Genomic DNA, 24,349 nt, shown 5'->3' on the forward strand with positions numbered 1-24,349 from the left:
AACCAGGAGAACATTGTATACAGTAACAGCAGCATTGTGTGATGACCAACTTTGATAAGCTTAGCTTTTCTCGGCAATGCAGTGATCTAAGATAATTTCAAAGACTAATGATGGAAAATTCTAACCACATCCAGAGAAAGAACTATGAAGTCTGAATGCAGATCGAAGCATACTGTTTTATCTCTCTCTTTTTCCCCCCTTTCTGATGGTTTTTTCCTCTTCTTCTGATTCTTCTTTCACAAAATGACTAATGTGGGAAATAGGGCAGCTAGGTGGTGCAGTGGATAGAGTACCAGTGCAGGAGTCAGGAGGACCTGAGTTCAAATCTTACCTCAGACACTTGACACTCACTAGCTGTGTGACCTTGGGCAAGTCACTTAACCCCAACTGCCTCATCCTGGGTCATCTCCAGTCATTCTGATGAATATCTGGTCACTGGATTCAGATGGCTTTAGAGGAGAAGCGAGGCTGGTGACCTGCACTGCCCTCCCTCACTCAAAACAAAGTCAAGTGCAAGTCATGTCATTATTTCTCTGATGGCATGGTCTTCTTCGACAACAAAGGATGAACACACACACACACACACAATGTGGGAAATAGGCTTAATGTGATTGTATATTAATTATAATATTTTAATTATTAATATTATATTATTATGATACATTACCGCAATTAATTATATCATTATACTATTATAAATATTAATATTAGATTGCATACCATTTTCAGGAGGAGGAGTGGGAGAGAAGCGGGAAAAATTTAGAACTCACAGTCTTTAAGAAAGTGAATATTGAAAACCAAATTAATCTTAAAAAAAGTCCTTTCTAAAGAGTCTCCAAAAGAGTATGATCAGATAGTGAGAGGAGTGGAGAGAATATCATATTAGGATCTTTTGAAGGCCCTAGAAATATTAGGCCTAGAGAAGAGAAGACTAGGTGAAGACATGATAATGGCCTTAAAATTTTGTAATGGTTTTTATGTGAAAGAGCTGTTAGACTTAATTCTATTTTGACCTAGGGTGGGAAGAAATGTAAGATGCAGGAATGGAAAATCCAGAGGTAAATTCAAGGAAAAACTTCTTAAACTAACAGTTGGAGCTGTTCAGAAGTGCATTGACTGCTTTAGGAGATGGTGACATTCATTCTCCTCTGTCTCTTTCTCTCTGTCTCTCTCTGTCTCTCTGTATATATCTTTAAGAACAGATTGGACGACCAGTTGCTGGGGATGCCATCAAAGGGATCTTGGGTTAAGTTAGGGTTAGATTAAAGAGTCTTTCTGTTGCTCTTCTCAACTCTTAGGCTCTATGATCTGTGAAAAGCAAATATTACGCAATAATAACACTTCTTTAAAAGTACTTAGAAATGTATACAGTAATGAGAATTAGCCTAACGTTGTTTCACTCTGTTTTGTTCTCTTTGAAATGGCTTCTACCCGAGCCATCCGCTCCTCCTCTCTCAGCATGTTTTGTGGTATTCAAAACCACTTGCCTATTTCTACCAAATTGGAACTCAAATCACAGCTGTCATAAGCGTGCTATCGAGATTAGAAAAACAGATGTTTTGGAAATATTTGTGTAAAGAAAGATTCAAGGACCATCAGAAATGCTAATGATCTCTTTAAAAAATATAGCATAAACCTATTGCTAAAAAAGGCTTGTTAAAAATGACTAGTTGATGCTTTGAAGTGAAGTACCATTGGAGGAAGGATGTCTGGTAAAAATAAATGACAGGTCGTAGGTTGAATTGGGAGTAGGAGAAATCGTGAGTTTTTATTGCGTTTTTACCTATCCTAGAGAAGCCAGGGATTTAGTTTCTTTTTTCTTGGAAAGCAAATCATGGCAGAGCAGGGTTTGAGATGCTAATTTTGGATATTTTAATATTGAAAATCACAAAAATTTCACTCTGGACTGAATTTGTGGATTATTAATAGAAGGCTATAGAGAAAGGTTGAAATGAAGTGTTTTGCATGGTTTGTCCTAGCTATTTTGATATTTGAGCTTTTGATTTTTAAGGTACTTTGATGTCTTCATAGAGGCACACAAGGAAGGTATTTCATAAAGTGCACTGATTTTGTGTGTGTGTGTGTGTGTGTGTGTGTGTGTGTGTGTGTGTTTGAGAAATTTAGATTAACTCCACATTAAATAAGGTTATGGAAGTTTATGGCAATGATGTCCCAGATTAGGAAAAAAGCAAGTCTAGAGACTGACAGAGGAAATTGCTATACTGTTATCTGCCAAACTAAAATACAGACATTCCAAAAATTTCCCCATTTTTAAATTTCCGTTTTAATTAAACCTGTTTTTGGTAGTGTACTGTTTAAAATGAAGTAAATGGACCTTTCCAGTGCCCTGGGTTAATCCAGATTGAATGGGAAGATAGTGTAGCTGAGCATCTAGGAGAGTTGATGATTTTGTATTGGAAATAGAACTTGTTAATTTGATTTACTCAAGTTGGGCCTCTTGTTAGGCCACTAGTTTATTTCCAGGCTTACCAGATTCCTTGTGTGGTCCACTTTTTTCCGTATAGCCCTAGAGAATATTTTCCCTTGACTCATCCCTGGATCCTTAGGCATATTTCAGAATTTGCTGAGTCACCCACTTAGCTACTCAAAGGATTAATCCTCTTGATCCAGAAAATCTAAGATCCAGAAAAATAAAAGGTCTGTCCTTGCTTCATTCCCCCTTCCTGATAGTAATTATCTGTCTCTTATCCTTTCTTATTCCTCACCCACCAGAGACATCTTTCTGTTCTCATTGCTCATTTCACAGTGATTTGCAGTGTTTCTCTTTACTTTTCCGACACTAATATCCATTAATACTGAGGAGTAATCTTATTTTGATGGGTTTGGGGTGGCAAACATTCCTAGACCTGGCAGCATCATTCCTCTACCCACTGTCACCCCATACTCCTTCTACACCATCTTGCACTCTGACCATATTAGCATTGATCTTAACACTGAATTATATAATGATACATGTTCTATATGGGCTAAGGCCAGTCATTTAAAAGTAGATTATTCAGGATGTGGCTTTTTCTTGGTTCTACATTTTCTGCTTCTCTGCATTGTGGCAATTTTCTTTGCTTTTTTCCCAGGAAAACTAATAAAAGAATGATTGTGTGTCAAACACTAGTGTTACTCATTAGCCATCAAAGTTCTGAAATGATTAATGGTTTAGACATTGTCTAATATAAAGTAAAGAGTGCTGGGATGGGAATCAGGAGACTGTTGCCCTTGTCGTGGCTTTACCATCATTTAGTTGGGGGACTATAGTCATTTTTGAGCCTTGTTTTCTTCCTTTGTTAAAGGAGTATGTTGCCTTAGATCGTTTGTGCTGCTGATATTTTATGATTGTCATCGTCATCATCATGACAATCATCATCATCGTCGTCAGCATTTATATTTGTACTTTAAAGTTTGTACAGGCGTTTACAAATATTATCTCATTTTATCTTCGTAAAAACTGCGGGCAGTAGATATTACTATCATCTCTACAGATGAAGAAACAGATACACAGAATAAGTCACTTATCCAGGGTCACACAGCTCATTTGAACTCTTTGGTCTTTCTTGAGGCCAGATCCAGGGCTCCTTCCAAAGCCCTGCCTAGCTGCCCCTCTTCACTTTGTGTAGATCAGTGAGAAAGTCCTGCATGTTGAGATGCTAAACACTAGACTCAGGGCAATCATTTTGATTTTCTGTGTCCCAGAAATCATTGTGGACTTGAGGCTTGTGGGCTATCCTAAAAAGAGAGTCAAAACAGAAGTCTAGTTTGGATTTTGTTAAGTCTGACAGGAAGCTTACTATATAATTGAGAGGGGGCTCATGATTTACATTATGGCTTATTGTCTTATTGGTCCACATATTTCATGGAAAACCTTGACATTTTCTTTCCACATAATTTTTTTTCCTGTTAAAAACCTACTCTTTCTCTTCAGCTAACATAGTTACAAATGTTTCACTGGGACTTGCTGGCTGAGACTGAAATAAAATTGTTATTATTATGAGACTACTTTGAAGGCAGAAAGTATTGCTAATCACCAAATATTGAAGTGTACTTCATTTTTTTTAATACTATTAAGCTAAAAGGAATTGGGTGAAATTAATTATCTTGCTCACTTCCTGCATACATAATCGAAATTCAGATGTAAATTTTTTTCTCTGCTTAGGGTGCAAAATCTTTCTTTATCTCTGACTCAAGGCCCTCCCAATTTAAAAAGCCTTTTTAATTAATGAGAAAAAAAATAGAAAATTTGTGTGTAATGTTGCTGTTAGTTAACATTCTTCTGCATTTTAATTTGTCAAGTAATTGTTCTTAATGTTTTCGAAATAGAGGTTCATTGTGTTGAATATCTCTGATGCTAATATCTGCTTGAATAGACTTTTCTGTTATCTAGATGCTGAATATTTTTTTAAAACAATCTCTTTTTTATTTAATAACAGGGTAGTCCAATGGATCCAATGGTAATGAAGAGACCTCAGTTATATGGAATGGGCAATAATCCTCATTCCCAGCCTCAGCAAAGCAGTCCATACCCCGGGGGATCATATGGTCCCCCTGGCCCACAGCGCTATCCAATTGGAATCCAGGGACGGACCCCAGGTGCCATGGGAGGAATGCAATATCCACAGCAACAGGTTTGTGGTGCTTTTTACTTTTGGTGGTGGCTTCTAATACTTTCTTACTCATATTTTAGGAGTTGGGAGAATTTGGGGAATCATGAAAGTAAGTGATTATAAGGCTTTGAAACTTACTCTTAGTTTTCTCTAGCAAAAGCCTGCTGAAATAAGCTAATTCTTTATACATTTCCTTGAAATAAATTTGATACATCTTTAGTTCTTTCTTTAATCTGTCTGGGAGGTGGTAAATTTGCTGAGTGCTTTGTTAATGGGCAGGACACTAATCATGGCCATATTCGAAAGATAAAGATAGCATTAGCAAGTTGAGTTTTTCTGCTTTGCTTCTTGTGTAGTTATTTTGCCTGCGTTAAAAAAAATTATTTTCAGAACTTTTAAGCAGAATTAGTTTTTTAGAGCTGAATAAACTTATAACTCAGGATCTTTTAAAAAAGTTGATTTTTCCCTGATTCTTGTATAAAAAATGCTATTTAAAGCCCCTTTCTGTTTGTTTAAGTTTTTGTTATCTGCTTTTTAAAAATACAACAACTCTTATGTGGGTAAGATCTCTGGGTACTCTCGTTTTATAAACAAGGAAACTGAGACTGAGGGAAATTAAACAGCTTGCTCAGAGTCAGGCAGCTGGCAGAGATCAGAGGCAAGATTCAAACCTAGTCCTTCCAGGTCTTGCATTCTAATCATTTTGATGTGTTTTCCTTTACCAGACTCATGGGGCTGGAAGTTTCCTCATGCTTTTTTAAAAAATCAGAACCATGTCTAAATCATTATACAAAATTAAAACTATTCCATATGGCACTGTGGTAGTATACAACTGGAAATATAAGTCAAGTTTGACCCTATCTAAGTGTGATTAATTATTAAAAGTACTGGGAAGATGAGCCTATTAGATGCAGGGGTGTTGTGTTATGTCCTGGGAATACAAAGATGAAAAATTATGTCTCTGTCCTCAAGGAACATACAGTCTGTTAAGAAGTAATGAAGACATATTCTTAACCATAATACAAGATAGAAAGATATGATGGAAAGGGCCCTGGATTTAGAGGAGACAAATCAGAACAAAGGAAGTAAATACAGAGTAATGTGGTTGACAGTAACAACTATGGAGACCAGGAAAGGTCTTCTGGAGGAGACAGTGCTTCAGTCATAAATTGGGAGAAAAAACATTCTAGGAATGGGCAACAGCTAGTGCAAAGGCATCAAAATGTGACCCATTGAAATTGATAAAGCAGCAGAATGACACGTATAGCTGTATTATCACTTTGGCAGCTGAGTGGATGATAGATTAGAATGGGGAAAGATTGGAGGCAGGGAGAACATTAGAAGGCTATTCATTACAGTAGTCCACATAAGAGATGATGAGGCCCTGCACTAGGATGCCACTTATAATGTGTGGAGAGAAGATGAATTCAAGAGATGTTGTAGAGAAACAGGTTACAGGATGTATGGAGGGAGGGCCAGAGAGGACTTGAGGAAAGCCAAGGGTGTGATTGAAAGAATGGAGATTCCTTCCATAGAAATAGGGGAGATTTTGGTGGGAAAAATAATAAGTTCTTACTTCGATCATGGCTTTCATGTCACCTAGTAATTCTTAAATTATCTCTCCGTGATTTATTTTTCAGGTCAGTTGTTTTTCCAGTGAGATATTTCACATCTTCTATTTTTAAAAAATTATTATAATTTTGTTTTATTGTTTCTTGATGTGTCATGGAGCCATTAGATTTCATGTTCCTAATTCTAATTTTTAGGGAATTATTTTCTTCAGTGACATTTTGTACCTCTTCTTCCATTTGACCAGTTCTGCTTTCTAAGGAGTGTTTTGTGCGTCTTTTACCATTAGACCAATTTTGTTTTTAAAGTTATTTTCATTTTTTTTGTGCTTCTTTTTACCTAACTCTTACCTTTGTTTTCACATTCTCATTTCTTTTCCCCCTTTTTTCCTTTAACATACTTATCTCTCCCTTTATTTAAACTCTTCCAGAAATTCTTGCTTGCCTTGGGTCCAGTTAGCATTTGTCTTTGAGGCTTTGTTTGTAGCCGTTTTCACGTTGCTATCTTCTGAGTTTATGTCTTGGTGTTTCCTGACACTGTAGTAGCTTTGTATTGTCAAATTCTTTTTTTGTTGTTTGGTCATTTTCCCAGGCAATTTCTTGACTTTGAAGTTAATGATAAAGTTGGGTGCTGCTCATTTGGGGGTGGGGAATCACATTCTTAAACTTCAGGCTTTTTTTGTGCTGCTTTTTTCAGAGCTAGTTCTGAGGGTCGGCAAGTTTTCAGTGCTTTCAAGATTGTGTTATCCTGGGAGAGGTGTGGTTACTGCTTTCCTGATCTGTATTCTTGTATTTACCAAGAAAGGGCCCTTGGTTCCTTACAGCCTCAAGCATTAGTGCTCTCTTTGCCATTGAACTGTGACCAGGGCCCCTGCTCCCTTGTGAGTGAACATTAGTTCTCCTCTGCAACCTGGAACTGTGTATGGGCAAGTAGCATCACCAGTAATTACCAGCTCTAATCAAATCCAGAAAAAGGTCTCCTGTAGTCTCTTTCTGACCAGTTGTCCAACCCACTTCCCATATCTGGGCTGAGAGCTTCTGAAGCTGCTGATGCTGTTGAAATCTTATGTGTGGGCTCGAGAGGCTTCCACCCTCATGGCATAGACTTCTTCTGCCAATCTCTTAAGTTTTCTTAGGCTGAAAAAATATCTCACCCTGGCCTTTTGTTGGTTCTGCTGCTCCAAAATTTGATTTGAGTCATTATTTTAAAGTTATTTGGAGGGGCAGAGCCAAGATGGTGAAATAAAAGCAGGGACTTCTCTGAGCTCTCCCACAAAGCCCTCCAAATATCTGTAAATAATGACTGAACAAATTTTAGAGCTACAGAATCCACAAAATTGCAGTGAAACAAATCCCTAGCCCAAGACAGCACGAAAAGTTGACAGAAGTGTCTCTCCCACTGGGCGTGGAGTGGAGCTTAGTCCCGCTTGGGCCAGACTGGCACAGATGGGCTGGATCAGGCCTGGGGGGTTGTTGAATCATGGCAACTATGACGGTTTCCATACTTCAGCCCACAAACACCAAAAAGGCCAGTGGGAAAACTCTATGGAATCTGGGTGAAAGAGCACTTTGGCTGATCAGGCCCAAGCCTCTGGGCAGTGGGAGGGTGTGGGGGGGTGGCAGCAGCAGTAGCAGAGGCTGCTTCTGGAACTCAGCCCACAGAGGGTGGGAGATTGAGTGACTGATACAAACCCCCTGTAACCTAGGACAGTACATCCTCCTGTATGCAGAGACCTACCTTGGCAAAGAGTTAAAAGTCAGGTGTTTGGCTGGGAAGATGAGTAAACATCATAAAAAAACTCAGACTATAGAATCTTACTTTGGTGACAAGGAAGATCAGGGCGTACAGCCAGAGGAGGACAGCACAGTCAAAGCTCCTACATCAGAAACCTCCAAGAGGAATATGAATTGGTTGCAGGTCATGGAGCAGCTCAAAAAGGATTTTGAAAATCAAGTAAGAGAAGTAGAGGAAAAATTGGGGAGAGAAATGAGAATAATGCAAGAAAATATTGAAAAGCAAAGTCAATAGCTTGCTAAAACAGACCCCTCCCCCACAAAATACTAAAGAAAATAACACCTTAATAAAATAGACTAACTCAAATGCCAATGGAAGTTCAAAAAACCAATGAGGAGAAGAATGCCTTAAAAAGCAGAGTTGGCCAAAAGGAAAAGGAGGTTCAAAAACTCACTGAAGAAAATAATTCCTTCAAAATTAGAATGAAGCAAATGGAAGCTAATGACTTTGTGAGAAGTCAGGAAATTATAAAGCAGAACCAAAAGAATGAAAAAAATAGAAGACAGTGTGAAATATCTCATTGGGAAAACCACTGATCTGGAAAATAGATCCAGGAGAGATAATTTAAAAATTATTGGGCTACCTGAAAGCCATAATTAAAAAAAGAGGCTAGACATCATCATTCAAGAAATTATCAAGGAAAACTACCCTAATATTCTGGAACCAAAGGGTAAAATATAAATGGAAAGAATCCACCAATCACCTCTGAAAAGAGATCCTAAAAGGAGAACTCCCAGGAATATTGTAGCCAAATTCCGGAGTTTCCAGGTTAAGGAGAAAATATTGCAGGTAGCCAGAAAGATCCAATTTGAGTATTGTGGAAATACAGTCAGGATAATGCAAGATCTACTAGCTTCTACATTAAGGGATCAAAGGACTGTGCAATATTTCAGAAGTCAGAGGAGTTAGGATTAAAACCAAGAAACACCTCAGCAAAGCTGAGTGTAATCCTTCGGGGGAGAAAATTGATATTCAGTGAAATAAAGGACTTTCAAGCATTCTTGATGGAAAGACTAGAGCTGAATAGAAAATCTGAGGAGAATGTTGGGAGAGTTCAGCTGGGTGGGTGCCCTTAATCTGCCATCTTTGAAATATAATAAATTCTGTATCAGACCTGATGACTTTGAGATGCCTATACAACATACAGTTAGAAATGTCCAAAAGGCACTTAATGACGTGGTACTGGATATCAGAAGAGAGACTAAGCCTAGATAAATAGATCCAGGGTCAAGTCTCTGCTCAGCTAGTTACTACCTATGTAACTTTGGACAGGATATCTAAGAACTCTGAACTTCTTTGTCTTCATCAGTAAAATGGGTCTTTAATTAGATTATTTCTAAGGTCCCTTTAACATGCAAATCCTATTCTTGTGTTTCTTGAGTGTTGGATGTAGAGGGAGAGTTGGAAATTCACTTTAGGCACAGGGAATTGCTTGTCCTTTGTTGTTTTAGCAGAAAAAATTCCCTAGTGGAGTAAGATGAGTTCAGAGATGGCAAAACAGTCCATTTTGGCTTGAGTGTAAAATATATGAAAAGGGAACCATGAAATGATATGGGAAGGTAGAATGAAGCCAGATTGTTGAGGGGCTTGGAAGTCAAGTTAAGGACTTGATATTTTATTCTGTAGTCAAGTCAGTGAGAAGTCACCAAAGGCTTTTGAGAATGCTTTAAAAAGATTCTTTTGGTCTTAGTGTAAAGGATGTATTGGCAAGAAGAGAGACAGGGGTCAGGTAAACCTGTTAGGTGGTCATTATGGGAGACCAGGAAAGACATCATCAAAAATTGAGGCTGCAGTGAGTGATGAGAGTAGAAAAGAGAATCGTTGGGATTTGGGAGCTGTTTGGGGAGGGAGGAGGAGAAAAGAAAGGATGAGTCATGAGTGGTGTTAAAATTCACTATAATGGTTTGGGCCTTGAGAATTACATTAAAGAGTATTGCAGATTAATAATAATGACAACAAGCATTTTATAGAGCTTTAATGGTTGCAAAGCTTCATTTTGAAGATTTTTCATATGGGTGTACTGTGTTTAATACTTTTCTAGGCTGGGCCTGCCTCATACCAATCCCCAGGTAGCTTACGTTTCATATTTGAACAAAATGAGGTACTTTTAAGTCACTTGGTAGTTAAATGAAAAAGAGATTTATTTAGGCAAAATTGAAGAATTTCAATTTTAACCCTTGCCTAAGTTCTCCACCCTTACCTACCTATTAAGCATCAGAACATCTCTAGAGTTCCTCCTTCCTGACTGCTTTTGTATCTAGGAAGTGATGGCAGTGGCCTGAATCTTTGTTTCCCCAAGCCAGACCAAACTGGAGGGTGGTCTCAGTAACTTTGAAGAAGAAATGGTTAGCTAACTTGCATGGGGGGGATGGGAGTATAGGATATCACTGTTACACAAATACCTGCAGAGGAGGAGATAACCGTAACAATCTTAGGAGCCTGTTCTAGAACAGAACAACACATCCTCAGGACATTATTCCCTATAGCTAAGCCAAGTCCTGCATGATGCAGTATGAGCTAATTACTTCATGCTCGGTCTGATGTGGATGTGGAGAACATGTGTATACTTTATCATTATTAAGTTTCTTTCTGAAGCTTTTTATTTTTTCTTCCCAAACTGCAATATGTGTGTGTGTGTGTGTGTGTGTGTGTGTGTTCCCTTTTCCAAAATACTATCACTCTAAAACAGGGGGTAGATGGATATAGGAAGCAGGAGTAAGTTTATGGACTCTTGTTCCTTTTAAAAGCTTTATTAAATTTGGAGATTAAATCTATTTACTAAGGAAAGTGACACATCAAGACTTAGAGTAATTCGTAACACAGTTATACTCTTGATCTGACATTTTTCTGTATTTTCATGTAAGATTGGGAGCGGGGGGGAAGAGGAAGAAAAGAGAGAGAGTGAGAGAGAGAGAATTTCCAAATGCTTGAAAGGTGGTATTCTTAACTTTTCCTGTCCTTTTAAGTTTTAGGTTTGGGATTTATACCCCAAATCCAGGTTGCTTTTGCAACCCTATCTTATTTTTAGTTATGTTTACAGAACTGGAGATATATTAGATTTCCACAAATCTGTTCTCAATATCCAAGGAAATAGAAATAAGGGATAAAAAGGGGTGAAAAGACACTTAAAATAGGAGAGAAGAGTTCTTCACCTGGGGACAAGTAGCTGGCACCTTGCTGCTTTAGTGCATCGGTATCAAACACCAGTTGTAAAATTTCATAGTGCTTCCTAGACCATGGTAATGTTTACCAAAATAAATAAAAGTACATTATAATATAGATAATGTTAATTTGTGGTTTCTTGACTCAGTATGCCACCTTCTGTTTGAGTTTAACCCCACTGTTTTAGTGAAATAGTCATTTTAATCAGCATGGATCCTTCTTCTAGCGATTCAGATTTTGATTCTTTTTTTGCTAGTTAGGTTGGCACAGTGGATAAAGTGCCAGGTTTGGAGTTAGGAAGACCCTAATTCAAATCCAACCTCAGATATTTTCCAGTGACTTGGTGTAATAGCAAGCACCCTAGCATACCCAGGATGACCTACTAGTATAGGTTCTTGGATATGCTTTTCTTTAAAGGAAAGCAACTTTTAAGGGGTCAGCAATCACTTTTTACATAATAATATACATATAATTCACTTACTTAAGGGGAGTCAGGATCCTGAGCTTCAGAACCTCTCACTGGCTGACCATAAGCAATACATACAGCACAGATCAACAGACAGATCCAGCTGTCTTACTATTACATGAATACATAGTTTCTTCAATAAAAGTTGAAGAAAAAGAGCAAAGCACCAACATCTGGGTTTTCAAAGCCTGGGGTAGGCGAGGTGGGGGGTATCCTTAATGGCTACCCAGAGTCTCATCTGGCACAGAAATCTTTTTTTTTTTTTTTTTTTTAGTAATTACTTGTTCTTTTTTTTTTATTTTTATTTTTTAATGTTTAACAATCACTGCCATACAATTGTGATTTTATCCCCCCCCACCTAACCCCCACTACCCCCCTCCCTCCCCACGACTGCATACAATTCTGTATAGATTCTACATATACTTTCCTATTGAGTATATTTTCACTATAGTCATGCTATGTAGTCAGACTAAGATAAATGAAAGAAATCGTATAACAAATCAGAACATGATACACAAACACATACACATACACAAACATGATCTGTTACATTATGTGAGTGACTTCCATATTTCTCTCTGAGTGTGGAAGGCATTTTGCCTTGAAGTAGTTCTCTTTTGAAGGGGCCAGTCGATGTAGGTTTTCCAGAAAGACTATTAGCAAATTTCTGCTATGATTTCAGATTAAATTTCTTACTGCTAACTGGAGGTATGTTGTGTTCCATTTAAATAATCTTTCTGATAATGAAAGGAAAGCATTGTTGTTAGTATGAGATTAAATGCCATAACTGTAGAAACCTTATGTTGGGCTAAATGTACTAAACTGTTTGAAATAGTCTGTAATGCTTATTCTGATTTAGTTTTTAAAAAATTGCCTTTGTTTTAAATTTAAAAAGTAAAAAGAAAAAGTTGAAGTTTGCAGTTAGTGTTATTAAAGTAAGCTTTACAAAATTTGCAAGAATTGTTTTATTTTCCACTGAGGTGAGTTTTGTATTTTTTCACTTCATTTACTAATTTCTGGGTAATTATGAATTATCAGTTAACTGGCAATAATCTGGCACAGTGATTGGCTGCTGGCCCTATCTGTCTTCTCATGGCACTAATATAATTGGCTGAGCTGTGTTATAGTTATGATTACTAATACTCTTCAGGGGAAAAGTAAGAGGATAATTATGACATTGAGTTTTTATTGAATGGACATCACCACCTAGGCATGATTTTGCTTTGGACAGCCTCCAAAGCTTTCGTGTGTTTGGTTTGTGAACCTCTAATGATCTGAATCCAGTTCATTTAGCATTGCTTATATATTTCTGCAAAGGATTAAAATGCAGGAATTCAGGTTTGTAAATTGAGTTGCCCACTTACCAGCTGAGTGGTAAGTTGTCTTTGGCTCAGGGGTCACGGTATGATTCCTGGCTGGCATTCCATTCCTGTGACATGAATTTTAAATGACTATTCCATTAGAGGAGACTTGGAGTGCTTGTTTGAAATTAACTGTGGGTAATAGTGCTGCTTGCTTTTTGTCTTTGACAGTCAGAAGAAATTGACTACTGAAAGCTTATTTTTCAGACTTGATTTGGAGGGTAATATGTATGTATGTATGTGTGTGTGTATATACACATACATACACATATGTGTGTATGTAAAAATTTTTTTTAATGTATCCATGACTGGGTCTTTGAAGCATGTACTGATAATCGTATGCCATTTTGGTATTTATTAACTGGAACTCGATTTGTGGTCTTTCACTTGCTGATCTTCCTACATCATCAGGCAAATACCTGCCTAAACAGATTAGCTTTGCATGGTGCCCTAAAAACTAGAACACTTGGGTTTTATCGAACTAAGAGGGGAAATGAATTTTATATGCTTCTGTGGATAACGTTCTGCCTTCAGGCTCCTGGAATTCAAATCTGGGAACCGTTAACAGAAATGCTGTGGTTGGTTTCACCTAATACAATGGTACATAGAGGATATGTAATCTTTTAAGTTATCAGAATCTCACTCATTTTGGGTTTTCCAGATTTAATTTTATATAAAAAACACCAAGCTATCCAGTGTTGGCTCCAAGACTTTGGGGATAACCCTTGTTTTATTTTCTTTTTTCTTTGCGAATTTAAGTGTGTATGTGGCCTTAAAGACACCACATTTTGTTATTCTTATTACCTTTTTTTTTTTACAAAATATTATTGGCAAAGACTTTGGTTCCAAGCAGCATAAACACAAATAAATAGACGGCTCAGGTTACATTTGTTCACATCAGACAGATGATAGGTGACATGTCTGTGGTTATCCAGGTATTTTAGAGCTGTTCATATATATCACTTAACTTTTCTTGTCTCATTGAGGACTAGAATTGTATTGCAAATTCCTTTCTTTCACATATAGTAATTTAATGAATGTGTCTGTTGACTAATTATTATCCCATTTGTGGAAAAGTATAAGAGAATATTATAACTTTATCTGTATATCTACATATGTGTTTACAAAACCTTTGAGCATGTGACTTTTCATATTTTGGTGCATTCTTTCTATGAGTGCTAGCAAAACTAGCTAGATAAAAGCAGCATATCCTCTCTTTAACTCAAAATTCTATGCTGGCAAATGGAAGTATAAATTATAGTTTTGCATACATAGGCAATTCAACTGTCCTTATGGCTATAGAGTAAATAAAAAGTAAATCAAAATCTAAGAGAGTCTCTTGAAAAGAACATTGGGATTCGGTAGGAATTATAAATTATTCTTAATCTAATGCTGAGAGGCTTATCTTCTTCTATACCCTTTGGCCATGTCTATATTGCCAAATGTTTTCTGTGTATAATATCTGTTTTAGAACACAAGCATTTTATTTAGTACCATCTTAACAGCCAAAACATTTGCTTCCAAAACAAATGTTTGTTTTGGCAGCAGATGTTTCCAAAAGGAGGCAAATATTTCAATTGTTTTGGCCAAAATAAATGTTTTCTTTAGGGCTGTTAAGGCAGCCAACAGTTTCTAAGTCTTTCTACTTATATTATTTTAGATTGTTAGAGGACATATTTTTTTTTACATCTTAATTGTGATGAAAATGTAAATGTTTTGGAAACATTTTCTTTGAATGAATATTTCAGTTTTTTAAAGATTCACTTTGAATCTTTGAAACTACCTTTTGTAATGGGTAAGGCCAAAAGGTTGACCTCAAGACCTGGGTTGAAATTTTGCTTCTGAGCCTCATTGATTTTGTGATCTTGGGCAAAGACACTTCCAGCTCTCAGTGCCCTGGAGGAACTCCTTAAAATTTTAAATTGCCAAGTAGGTGTACATGTACTCTGGAAGAGGAATTTCTTGCCAAAGTATTCCTTACACACTAACAAAATCCACAGAGAATAGAGCAAAGGTTTTCAGAAGTTTCAGAAATTAGTTGCAAAGATATTATGTAGTCAAGGATGAATTAGCCAAAATTTCAAGGGTTTAAATTTGGTTTAATTTCAGAAGAGTTTGAAGTTTTTCCTTTTTTTTGGGGGGGGGGGGTCAAGGAGAAAAGGGCTCAATTAATACAACAGGTAGAGGCACTTGGTACCCATAATTTTTCATTCAAGTCCCTAATTTGCTTAATAGTCTATAAAGTTCTACTTTGGTAGCTCATCAGAGTGGGGAGGTGATTCTGTGTTCTTGAAGACTGTGCCAGGGAAGCACAGGCTCTGACAGGCCCTAACAAACTGAAAAGACTTGGAATGTAGGAAAGATGATATGCCTACCTGTCCTCTGAGTACCTGGTACCTCCTTAGCTACTTTTACAGAGCTTTGCCTCTAGATAGCTAGGACAGTTAGCCATAAAATTGTTGTGTGAATTTGGGGCATATATGCCCACAGTGATAAAATCAGAGGTCATTTGATGTATTGAAACTATACTTGGAAACTCCCACCTATATGTATGCATATAATGCCTATCTATATGCATACATACATACATACACACATACACACATACGTTTGTGACTGTATACATGCATATATGTAAACATTTATGTACTAGTAGCAATAAGTATTTTTACTGGTGATAATTATCTTCTTGGCCTGGATAACTGTGGTATTTTTTATGTGTGCTATTTACAGCTTTTCATATGTTATTGTTACTACTACTACTACTGATGGTGATGATGATGATGATGATGATGATGATACTGATACTGATACTGTGTGCTAGGCACTGTGCTAAGTCCAGTCTCATTTGACCCTCACAATGATGAGAAGTGGGTGCTCCAATTATCTCCATTTTTATCCCCATTTTGCAGATAGAGAAACTGAGGCAAATAGAGTTTTGTTTTTGTTTTTTTTAAGGGATTTATTCAGGATCACACAGCCAGCACATGTCTGAGACCAGATTAGAATTTAGATCATCCTGACTCCAGGACCAGTGCTGTATTCTCTGCACCACTAAACTGCACTAAAGCTTGGAATAGAGTTAGTAACAACACTGAAACTGATTTCCTGAGGCACTTGATAGAGTTTGGAGTTCTCTTTGTTGGCTTTTCATTGTACCTGAAGACCCTCTCCTCTTCATTCAGGTTTACCAACCATTTTAGGTTTACCAACAGAATATATCTGCACCTCTGCTTCCAAGTAGATAGCAGATGTTACTGGCTTTGATGTTAAAGTTCTTGATAGATAATAATATTCAATTACAGATACTTTATTTACGTTGGCCTTTAAAATTTTTTTTTTAATTTTCATTTCTTATTTTTACCATTCATGAAATGGAAATACTTACTGTTAAGAAAAAAAATAATAAACCATCACAACAAAATGAAAAACCCTGAACTACAAATGTAATGTTTTGCTTACCCTTTTAATAATATTCTCAGCTTATATCATTCATTCATTAAATATTTATTATGCATATTGTGTAATATGTGAGTGACCTGGGCCTTGTGGGGATTAAAAAGATGACTACACTGGTTCTGCCCTTTCATAGTTAAGGTTTAGTAGAGTATCTGAACATGTCATAAATAACGATAATCGTAACATTTTATAGATTTTTAGACCTGAAGGAGATCTTGGAAATCATCTAGGCCAGAAATGTCAAACTTGCAGCCAACAGTCCTTTGGGTTGAACCAGATTAAAATTGGGAAATGTATAACAAAATAAATAAAAAATACAGTAGGGTATTATGTTAATATGTGGTTTTCTAAGTCTGTATATACCAATGTGGTATCTCTGTGTATGGTTTAGTAGCCCTCATTTCTACCTGTTTGACACCATTGATTTCCAGGGGTGGAAACCTTCGGCCTTGAGGCCACATGTGAGACTTCTAGGCCCTTGGATCTGGCCTTTTGACTGAATACAAGTTTTACAGAGCAAATCTTTTTATTAAAGTGGTTTGTTCTCTGAAGTTTTGATTCAGTCAGAGGGCCACACCTGAGGACCTAGGGAGACCTCTCCCTTTTTTGTGGTATCAGAGACTGAGTTCTAGAGAGAGGTTAAATGATTTGTCCAAGTTTACACAACAAATCAATGACTGAGTCGTGATTAGAATCCAGACCTTTCTGACTTTCAGTTCATCTACTTTCCATGTCTCTATGCCTTCTCTAACAGAGTGTGGAATAGCTGTTGGAACTGGTCACTTTAAAGAGTATATTTTAAAGGAGGAGATGGTCTCATATACAGAGAACATATTTCATCCTTTATTGGCAGTACAATGTCATTTTAAAACTTCATTTGTAAATTGTTTTGTGGAAAATATATTTTTTAATAGAACTATGAAAATTCTCTAATGTAACTTCTTAAAAATCATTTTTTTATTGTCATTCATGGTTAGCAAACAGTTTGAAATCAATATTGTCTATTACTTCCCAATTTTCCATTTTACTAGCTTTTAAAGGAACACTTTCTTTTCCTGGTTATATAATTCTGGGATCCCACCTGTTCTTTATCCTTCCCTGGGTGGGAACACATGTCTTGAGTGTCTTTGGTACACATACATTATGAAAGGTATTCTTTATTTAAGACTGCATTAAAAGTACACTTTCTTTTATTGAAATCAGTACTACCCTGCAACAATTTGGGAATGAAGCTTCTTGGGATTTAGAGGCAAATAGAGCATTTTGGCCACCGGGAAACTCACTACCAGTGGTATTTTTTTATTTTATTTTTTTAAGATGGGGGAAAGGAGCAGGGACAAGGATTTTCTTCCAAGCCAGCTAGAGGGCTGTCTAAGAAAGCGTTTCTAGTCTAACTCGAGGCTGAGATCTCCCCACTGTGGTAGCATAATTCAAGGGTGAAAATTTGGCTTGACATAGCTTGAACTATAATCCTTCATGACATACTGATATATCACTGTGCTAGTTAGTAAGGAAGCACAGGCCTAAGCTCCATTTTATCCCTTAACTTTAAATTAGTTTGTCTTTGACCTTTCTGCAACTCATGGAGTTGTAAGCATTTTAACTAGGGATTGTGTGCTGCATTTGAACTTGTGAATAATATCCAAAGCTGTGGAGAAATTTTTAAAAATCCCTGGGAAAATGGAGATTTGTTTTAATGGAAAATGCAAGTCAACCAGAACTCTAACCACCCCAACACAATTACCTCATCTCTGAAAGAGGATAGAGTACTCCTCTTTGGTGAGGTCCCAACTTGGTAATGTTGTTCTTGTGCCAGCAAAAAATCACTTGGCTCTTGGCCTAGCAGGTAGAGTTTTAAAGCTAGGAAAAGTGTGTGTGTGTGTGTGTGTGTGTGTGTGTGTGTGTGTGTACACAATCTTAGTCCCACTGCAATGATTTGAACTAACTTAGAACTTCAGCATCAGTGTGCAGATAGAAAGAAAATTATAAAAATGTTATCTTTTTATCTCAGACCCCTAAAGTGCAAACATTAAAAACCTTAATCTATATAAATTCTACCCGTTTGCTATTTCAATCAAATTTTACCTGAGTTTTTTTTTCTCCTTTGTCTATGCCTAGAAAGAGAAGTGAGAAGGGGCAAAATTTGCAATTGTTTCTGGAGAAAAATTAATTCTGAATCAAGAATCAGAAAAAGCTAGCACTTCTTACTAAAGGCATGAAAGTTTCTCTCTGATGGTTTGATTGCTTGAAGTTCAGTTGTTTTTGTTTTTTTTTTGAAAGCTCATTCATTTATTGATTAGGGCTGCTAGATGATCTAGCATAGGGGATACAGCACAACTTGGAATCAGTTCATGAGTTCAAATAAAGCCTCAGACACTTAGCATAGCTGTGTGACCCTGGGCAAGTCCCTTAAGCATTTTTGCCTTGGTTTCTTCATTGTCTTTTTTTTTTCTTCTTGGTATCCCCAGCACTTAGCCCAGACCCTGGCAAACAGTAGGTGCTTAATCAATGATTTTTTGTAAAATGAGCTGGAGAAGGAAATGGCAAACCACTCCAGTTCTTTGCCAAGAAAACCCCAAATGGGGATCACAAATGGTTATCACAAATAGTTGGACATGACTGAAATGATTGAACAAGAGCAAAACATTGATGACATGGACAGTTCCTGCTCTCAAAGAGTTAATGGGGGAAACAGCATGCAAACAAATATATACAAAGCAAACTGTATACACGATCAGTAGAAAATATTAAAAGAGGCAAACCATTGGAATTATGAGGGGTTAGGGAAGGCTTTCTATAGGAGAGATTTTAGTTGAGACTTAAAGGAAGCCAGGTAGATCAGTGGTCAGAGCTGAGGGAGGGATGGCATTCCAGGCATGGGGGACAGCCAGAAAAAAATCCAGGGAGCCAAGAGACGGAGTGTTTTGTTCATGGAATAGCCAAGAAACCAGCGTTACTTTATGGAAGGGAAGTATGTGTTGGGGCATGAGAAGATTGGAAAAACAGGAGGGGAAAGGCAGATTTTGAAGGACCTTGAAGGCCAAACAGAGCAGTAGAAGAAAGTGCCTTGATGGGACCAGTATTTTAGGAAAATCACTTTCATGGTTGAATGGAGGATGGATTGCATTGGGGAGACTTGGGGCAGGCAGACTCATTTTTAGGTATTGTAATAATTGCCATGAAAGCTTGTTCAGGCTCTCCGAGCAGGTCAGATATTCTCAATATTCTGCCGGAATGGCAGGGCAGAGCAGGATCCCTGCTCTTGAAAGACTGGGTGTTGCAGCTGTGGCTTCTTGTGGGTTGTTGCTTCTTGGAACAGTAGCCTCTGTGGGTACTCGTCTGAAAGTCTGACTTAGCAATATTTTGAAAAAAGTTTTGGCCCTGTTCTTAGCTTCCCAAAGAATTCATACTATCTTAGAAATGAGTACAGCAGTATTTTTTTTCTTGTTCTTGTTTGTTTAGAATTTCTGTTAGTGTAAGATAAAGTGTTAGTGGCTTATTCTTTTCTCTCTGCTCCTAAGCCTCATTGACTAAACTGAAGAAGGCTGCTACTTTAGTTCACGGTTGGATGGGGCTTGCGTGGCCGTTGTCTCTCTCAGAATTATCCCTTCTATTGCCGTAATTCAGTGAATGGGGAAGGTGAGCCTAGATTATAGATAATAGCTGAATCAAAATTGACATAAGTTGGAATCTTCCTGGTAACTCAGATTTTCTTAACACCGGTCATTTGACAAGGCATTCTGAGGAAAATTCCTAAAGCGACTTCGTTCCATTATTATGCAATCCAAAACTCTGCCACCCTCCCCATTCCTTCAAAATTATGCCTAGCAAGAATGGTATTTGCCTGCTATTTCTAGGAAAATCAAAGCCTTCTAGGTGGAGGTAGAGAAAGGCTCCTGTGAATAATATTGAAAGCGTTTCAGTTATACTTTATATTGATGGAGCTGTTTAAAGGTTGGTATTTATTAAGGGGGAAGAAAACTTCATTTGTGACGTTTAGTTCTTGATTTGGAGAAGCTGATGAGTAGAACCCATTCTTGGTAGTCTTATTTTCACATGTGTTGAAGGCCTAGAGATCTCCCTTGAAGGGGGACCTTTATAAAGGTTCATGCCATGGATGTAGATTTGGAATGGTTTCTGTTATTAAGTCGGACCTGTATTGCATTTAAACTTATCTCCCAATTCTGAGATGCTTGACCATGTTTGCTTCACAGTTTCTAAAATGGCCTTTATGTTACTGTTTGGGAATTCAGTTTCAAGTATAGAAGATAGGAATGGATTTCTGATTACATTTGGAAAACAGGTGATAATTCTATCATTTTAAAGTATTCAACAACTGATTTTTCCCTCCATGGGAAATATGGGAAGGTCAGTGCCTTAAAGTGCCTTAAATACCTAAAAACTCTTTTAGGAGTGTTCTTTAAAAAGAATAATGACAGTTGTATGTAAGACATTTTAGGCCCACCTACTAGAAATGGTTATTAGAAACTTGTATGATGGAGTAGAAAGTGTTTTGACCTTGGAGTCAGGAGATATGGTTTCTACTCCCACATTTGACAGTTTCTAAAATGAATGGAGTGGCCTAGGTGTTTATCTTTGCTCTGTCATTAATTTTGAGTGTGACTCTCTACAGAGCATGTCACTTTTTTGGCCCTCAGTTTCCTCATCTGTAAAATGAGGGGAATTGGACCAAATAATATTTTTAGCGTATTTTCCAGTTTGAAAATTGTCTCATCCTAGAAAAATTGGAATTTTTGTTATCATTAAGATGAGAAATTACAATATGCATTGGCAAATAATCAATCTGATTATAATTGAGATGGACTCATTACTGACCTCCTTAGTGTTGGAATCTCATGCCATGCTTGCTCTGGTCTTAATAAGCTATGAATGGAAAACTACACTTAGAATCACAGAATCTCAAAGCTTGAAAAGTGCTCAAGAGTCATCTAGTCAGATCTCATTTTATAGATGGAGAAACTGAATCTCATGAAAGTTCAAGCTACTTTTCTACTGTTAAACAGTTAGCTTGTGCCAGAATGTTACAGAATAGAATCTCTGTTTCTCAATCTGGTGATTTCTCCAATAGTAATTCCTGGGAAAAGTAATCAAAAAGTTTGCAGAGAGTTTAATCTTGTAGAAAAACTATTATAGCTCATTATCAAAAAATTAACGAGAGGAGGGATAGGTGCTAGTGAGTTGATGACATTCATCGGTAGACATTATTGAGGGAATTCACAGGTTTTGTGGTCTGACCCTGTGATTTGATTACTTTAGGCACAACTGTATTTGATTTTATAAAAGGAGATTAAGTGTGTCAAAGTTAGAATTTAGGATTGCAGACTGGGAAAAAAAAGTTATATTTGTGTGTGTGTCATAAGAATACAACTTATTTAAGAGGTTATTTTTTTTTAAGATGTGATAGCCTATAAAAATTTAGTTATGGCTCTGAGATCTAGGAGTTATCAAAGCTTAGCATTTTCATTGTAAAGTTATGATTTGCTTTCTGAAATTTTTAGCCTATTTTCTTTTAGTAATCTAAATTAAGAATTACTTTTTTTCTTTTCTGGCACAGTAGGCCACACTGCTGTTGAGTTTTGCTTACAGAAATAGAAACCATGTCAAAAACCTCAAGCGACAGGCAAGTGATAAATAGACACAGTCAACTATAATGTGTTTTCATCAGAAGAATGGGATCTTTGCCTAGACATAACATTAATGTGCTAGAAATTTAAGAATTGAATCATGAATTTAAAAATTTAAAAATAGAATTCTTTTTAAAATTCAGTTTACTTAGTTTCTATAACCCTCTTTTTCCACTTTTTATAAAAGAAAATAAGACTTGGAATAAGGGCTTGTCAGATTTGCAGATGGTCGGAAGCTGGGAGTGTGTAGGCTAGTTAACATGCTGTACAACAGATTACAGATTCAAAAAGGCCTTACACTGGGTTACTTGTAATAGCATCCAGCTAGATGAAATTTAATTAAGATGTGAAATCGTAAGCCTAGGTTTAAAAAAAAAAAGCCAAAAATTTTACTAGTACAGTATGGGGGAAGCATGGCTAGGTGGTATTTCACTTGAGAAGGGAAACCAAATCCTTATTATGTATGAGTCAGTAGTGCAGTTTGGTAGCCAAGAAAACTAAGTTATCTGCATGCTTCATTGCGAGGATTAGCATGCAGGACTAAAGAAGAGTTGATAATCTTTCTGTGTATTCTTAACCAGTCAGATTACATTTAGAGACCAGTATTATATTCAGTACCAAGTGCCACATTTTGGTAAAGGGCAATGATTAGCTGAAGAACATCTAGAAAAGTGTAACTCGGATGGTAAAAGATCTTGAGTTCATGCAACATGAGAATTATTTGTAGACAGCTTGCTCCCCTATGGTCCTTTCTAACTTAGAGCTTCTACGAATATAAAACTGAGCTTAGTCTGAAATGAAGAGATTGACTTAAAGCAGACTTGAAGCATTTTATTATTAGCTTCCCTGCCTTCCTGGTTATCTTTATTTTGTGGACTAGACTGGTAACCAGAACTCAGTTTTAGAATCAATTTTCCACGTATCTAGAGTATGCACATGTGATTGTTGTTAAGTGTGTTGTATGTTGTATGTGTATTTGCTGCCTGTGTCATATCTTTGCTAAATCAAAAGGCAAAAAAGGAATATTATTTGTTAATAAGCAGGTCTGTAAAATCCTTGTACTTTGTGTAAATGTGGAAAGTTGTTTCTCCTTATGTGTTTTCATTATTTTATTTGTTATCCAAGTATTTTATTGACATTAGGCTGTTAACTTGATTTTACATTAAGAGCAAGATATAAGATTGGTGTTAACCTGGTTATTAAATACTAATTCTTCTGGATATCTAGTTAGAAAAAATGAGCTTTCACATAGGTGCTTTCCTAAAAAGTGAAGGTGTGGTGAATAGGTGAGTTATCTTGTTTTGATCTCTGCCCTACTAGGTGTTACTTTATTATATATAGTATTTCATCTATAATGGGGTGAAGCAAACACCTAAGTGAACCTGAGTGGCTCACCTGCTTTTGGGAAAGCTGATTGAATATTTGTATTTTGATTGCCTTATCAAAATATGAAAAGTTTTAACAGTATCTCAGATAGTATGTTAATTATAAAATCCAGAAATTTGATAGTAAAGCTTATTTTTGAAAAAGAAATCATATTTTAAGGTTAGCAATAGATTTTCTTTAGGATTGGCTCTGTATTTTGCTAGGTGTTATGGATATGTAGGGGACATGACCTGAGAAAACTGCACTCTAAGAGTGAGGCTTATAAAGGCATAATGTATGAAGAAAAAAGCAGTTAGTATTTACTACAAGCAGAGGGACTGTGCTGATTACAGGGTCACCAACAGAAAAGTAAAAGGCCTAGAACTCACATTCTGAAGGAGCACACTGTAATGCCAATGTGATACTCACAGCAGCTGCTATGAATATGAAAGTGTATTTCCAGGGTAAATTCACGAAATAGAAATAACTTTTTTCCTCAAAGGCAAAACCAAAATATTTATTCAGGTACCAGAAAACCAATTCCACTATGATAAGAAAGAAGTTTATACACATCACCAATCCAGGGAGTACCACCGTCCCCAAGCCTTCCCTCTGTCAGGTCTCCCCATAAACAAGCTCCCTTGGGCAAAGCTTCTTCTCTCACTCTTGCTAGCTGCTCTGCCTTGCTCTCTCCTAGTTCTGTCTCTCTCACTTCCAGATCTACCCATTCACCAAGCTCCTCCCACCATGCCATGTGACTCAGGCTCCATCACAGCAGTCAGCTGGGCCCAAGCTCAAAGCAGGTCACATAGGTCTATTACTGGGCAGAAAAGATCTTCTCATTCCATTAAAATTATGGGCACATAGAAGTGGTCCATCATCTTCAGGGCAGGTGCACAAGCCTACCAGTCATTA

General features: G+C 37.0%; 1 protein-coding gene across 9 annotated transcripts in view; it reads left to right on the forward strand.

The window, feature by feature from the left end:
- The window catches only part of ARID1B (AT-rich interaction domain 1B), a 551,978-nt gene that overhangs the window by 65,858 nt on the left and 461,771 nt on the right, over nucleotides 1–24,349 (forward strand). For all 9 annotated transcript variants that reach the window (XM_072643769.1, XM_072643770.1, XM_072643767.1 and 6 more), the window contains exon 3: nucleotides 4,440–4,634. In XM_072643769.1, coding sequence (XP_072499870.1) covers nucleotides 4,440–4,634 — 195 coding nt within the window. The remainder of the gene's footprint in view (nucleotides 1–4,439; nucleotides 4,635–24,349) is intronic.

Source organism: Notamacropus eugenii, chromosome 2 (assembly GCF_028372415.1).
Source record: "Notamacropus eugenii isolate mMacEug1 chromosome 2, mMacEug1.pri_v2, whole genome shotgun sequence".
NCBI lineage: Eukaryota > Metazoa > Chordata > Mammalia > Diprotodontia > Macropodidae > Notamacropus > Notamacropus eugenii.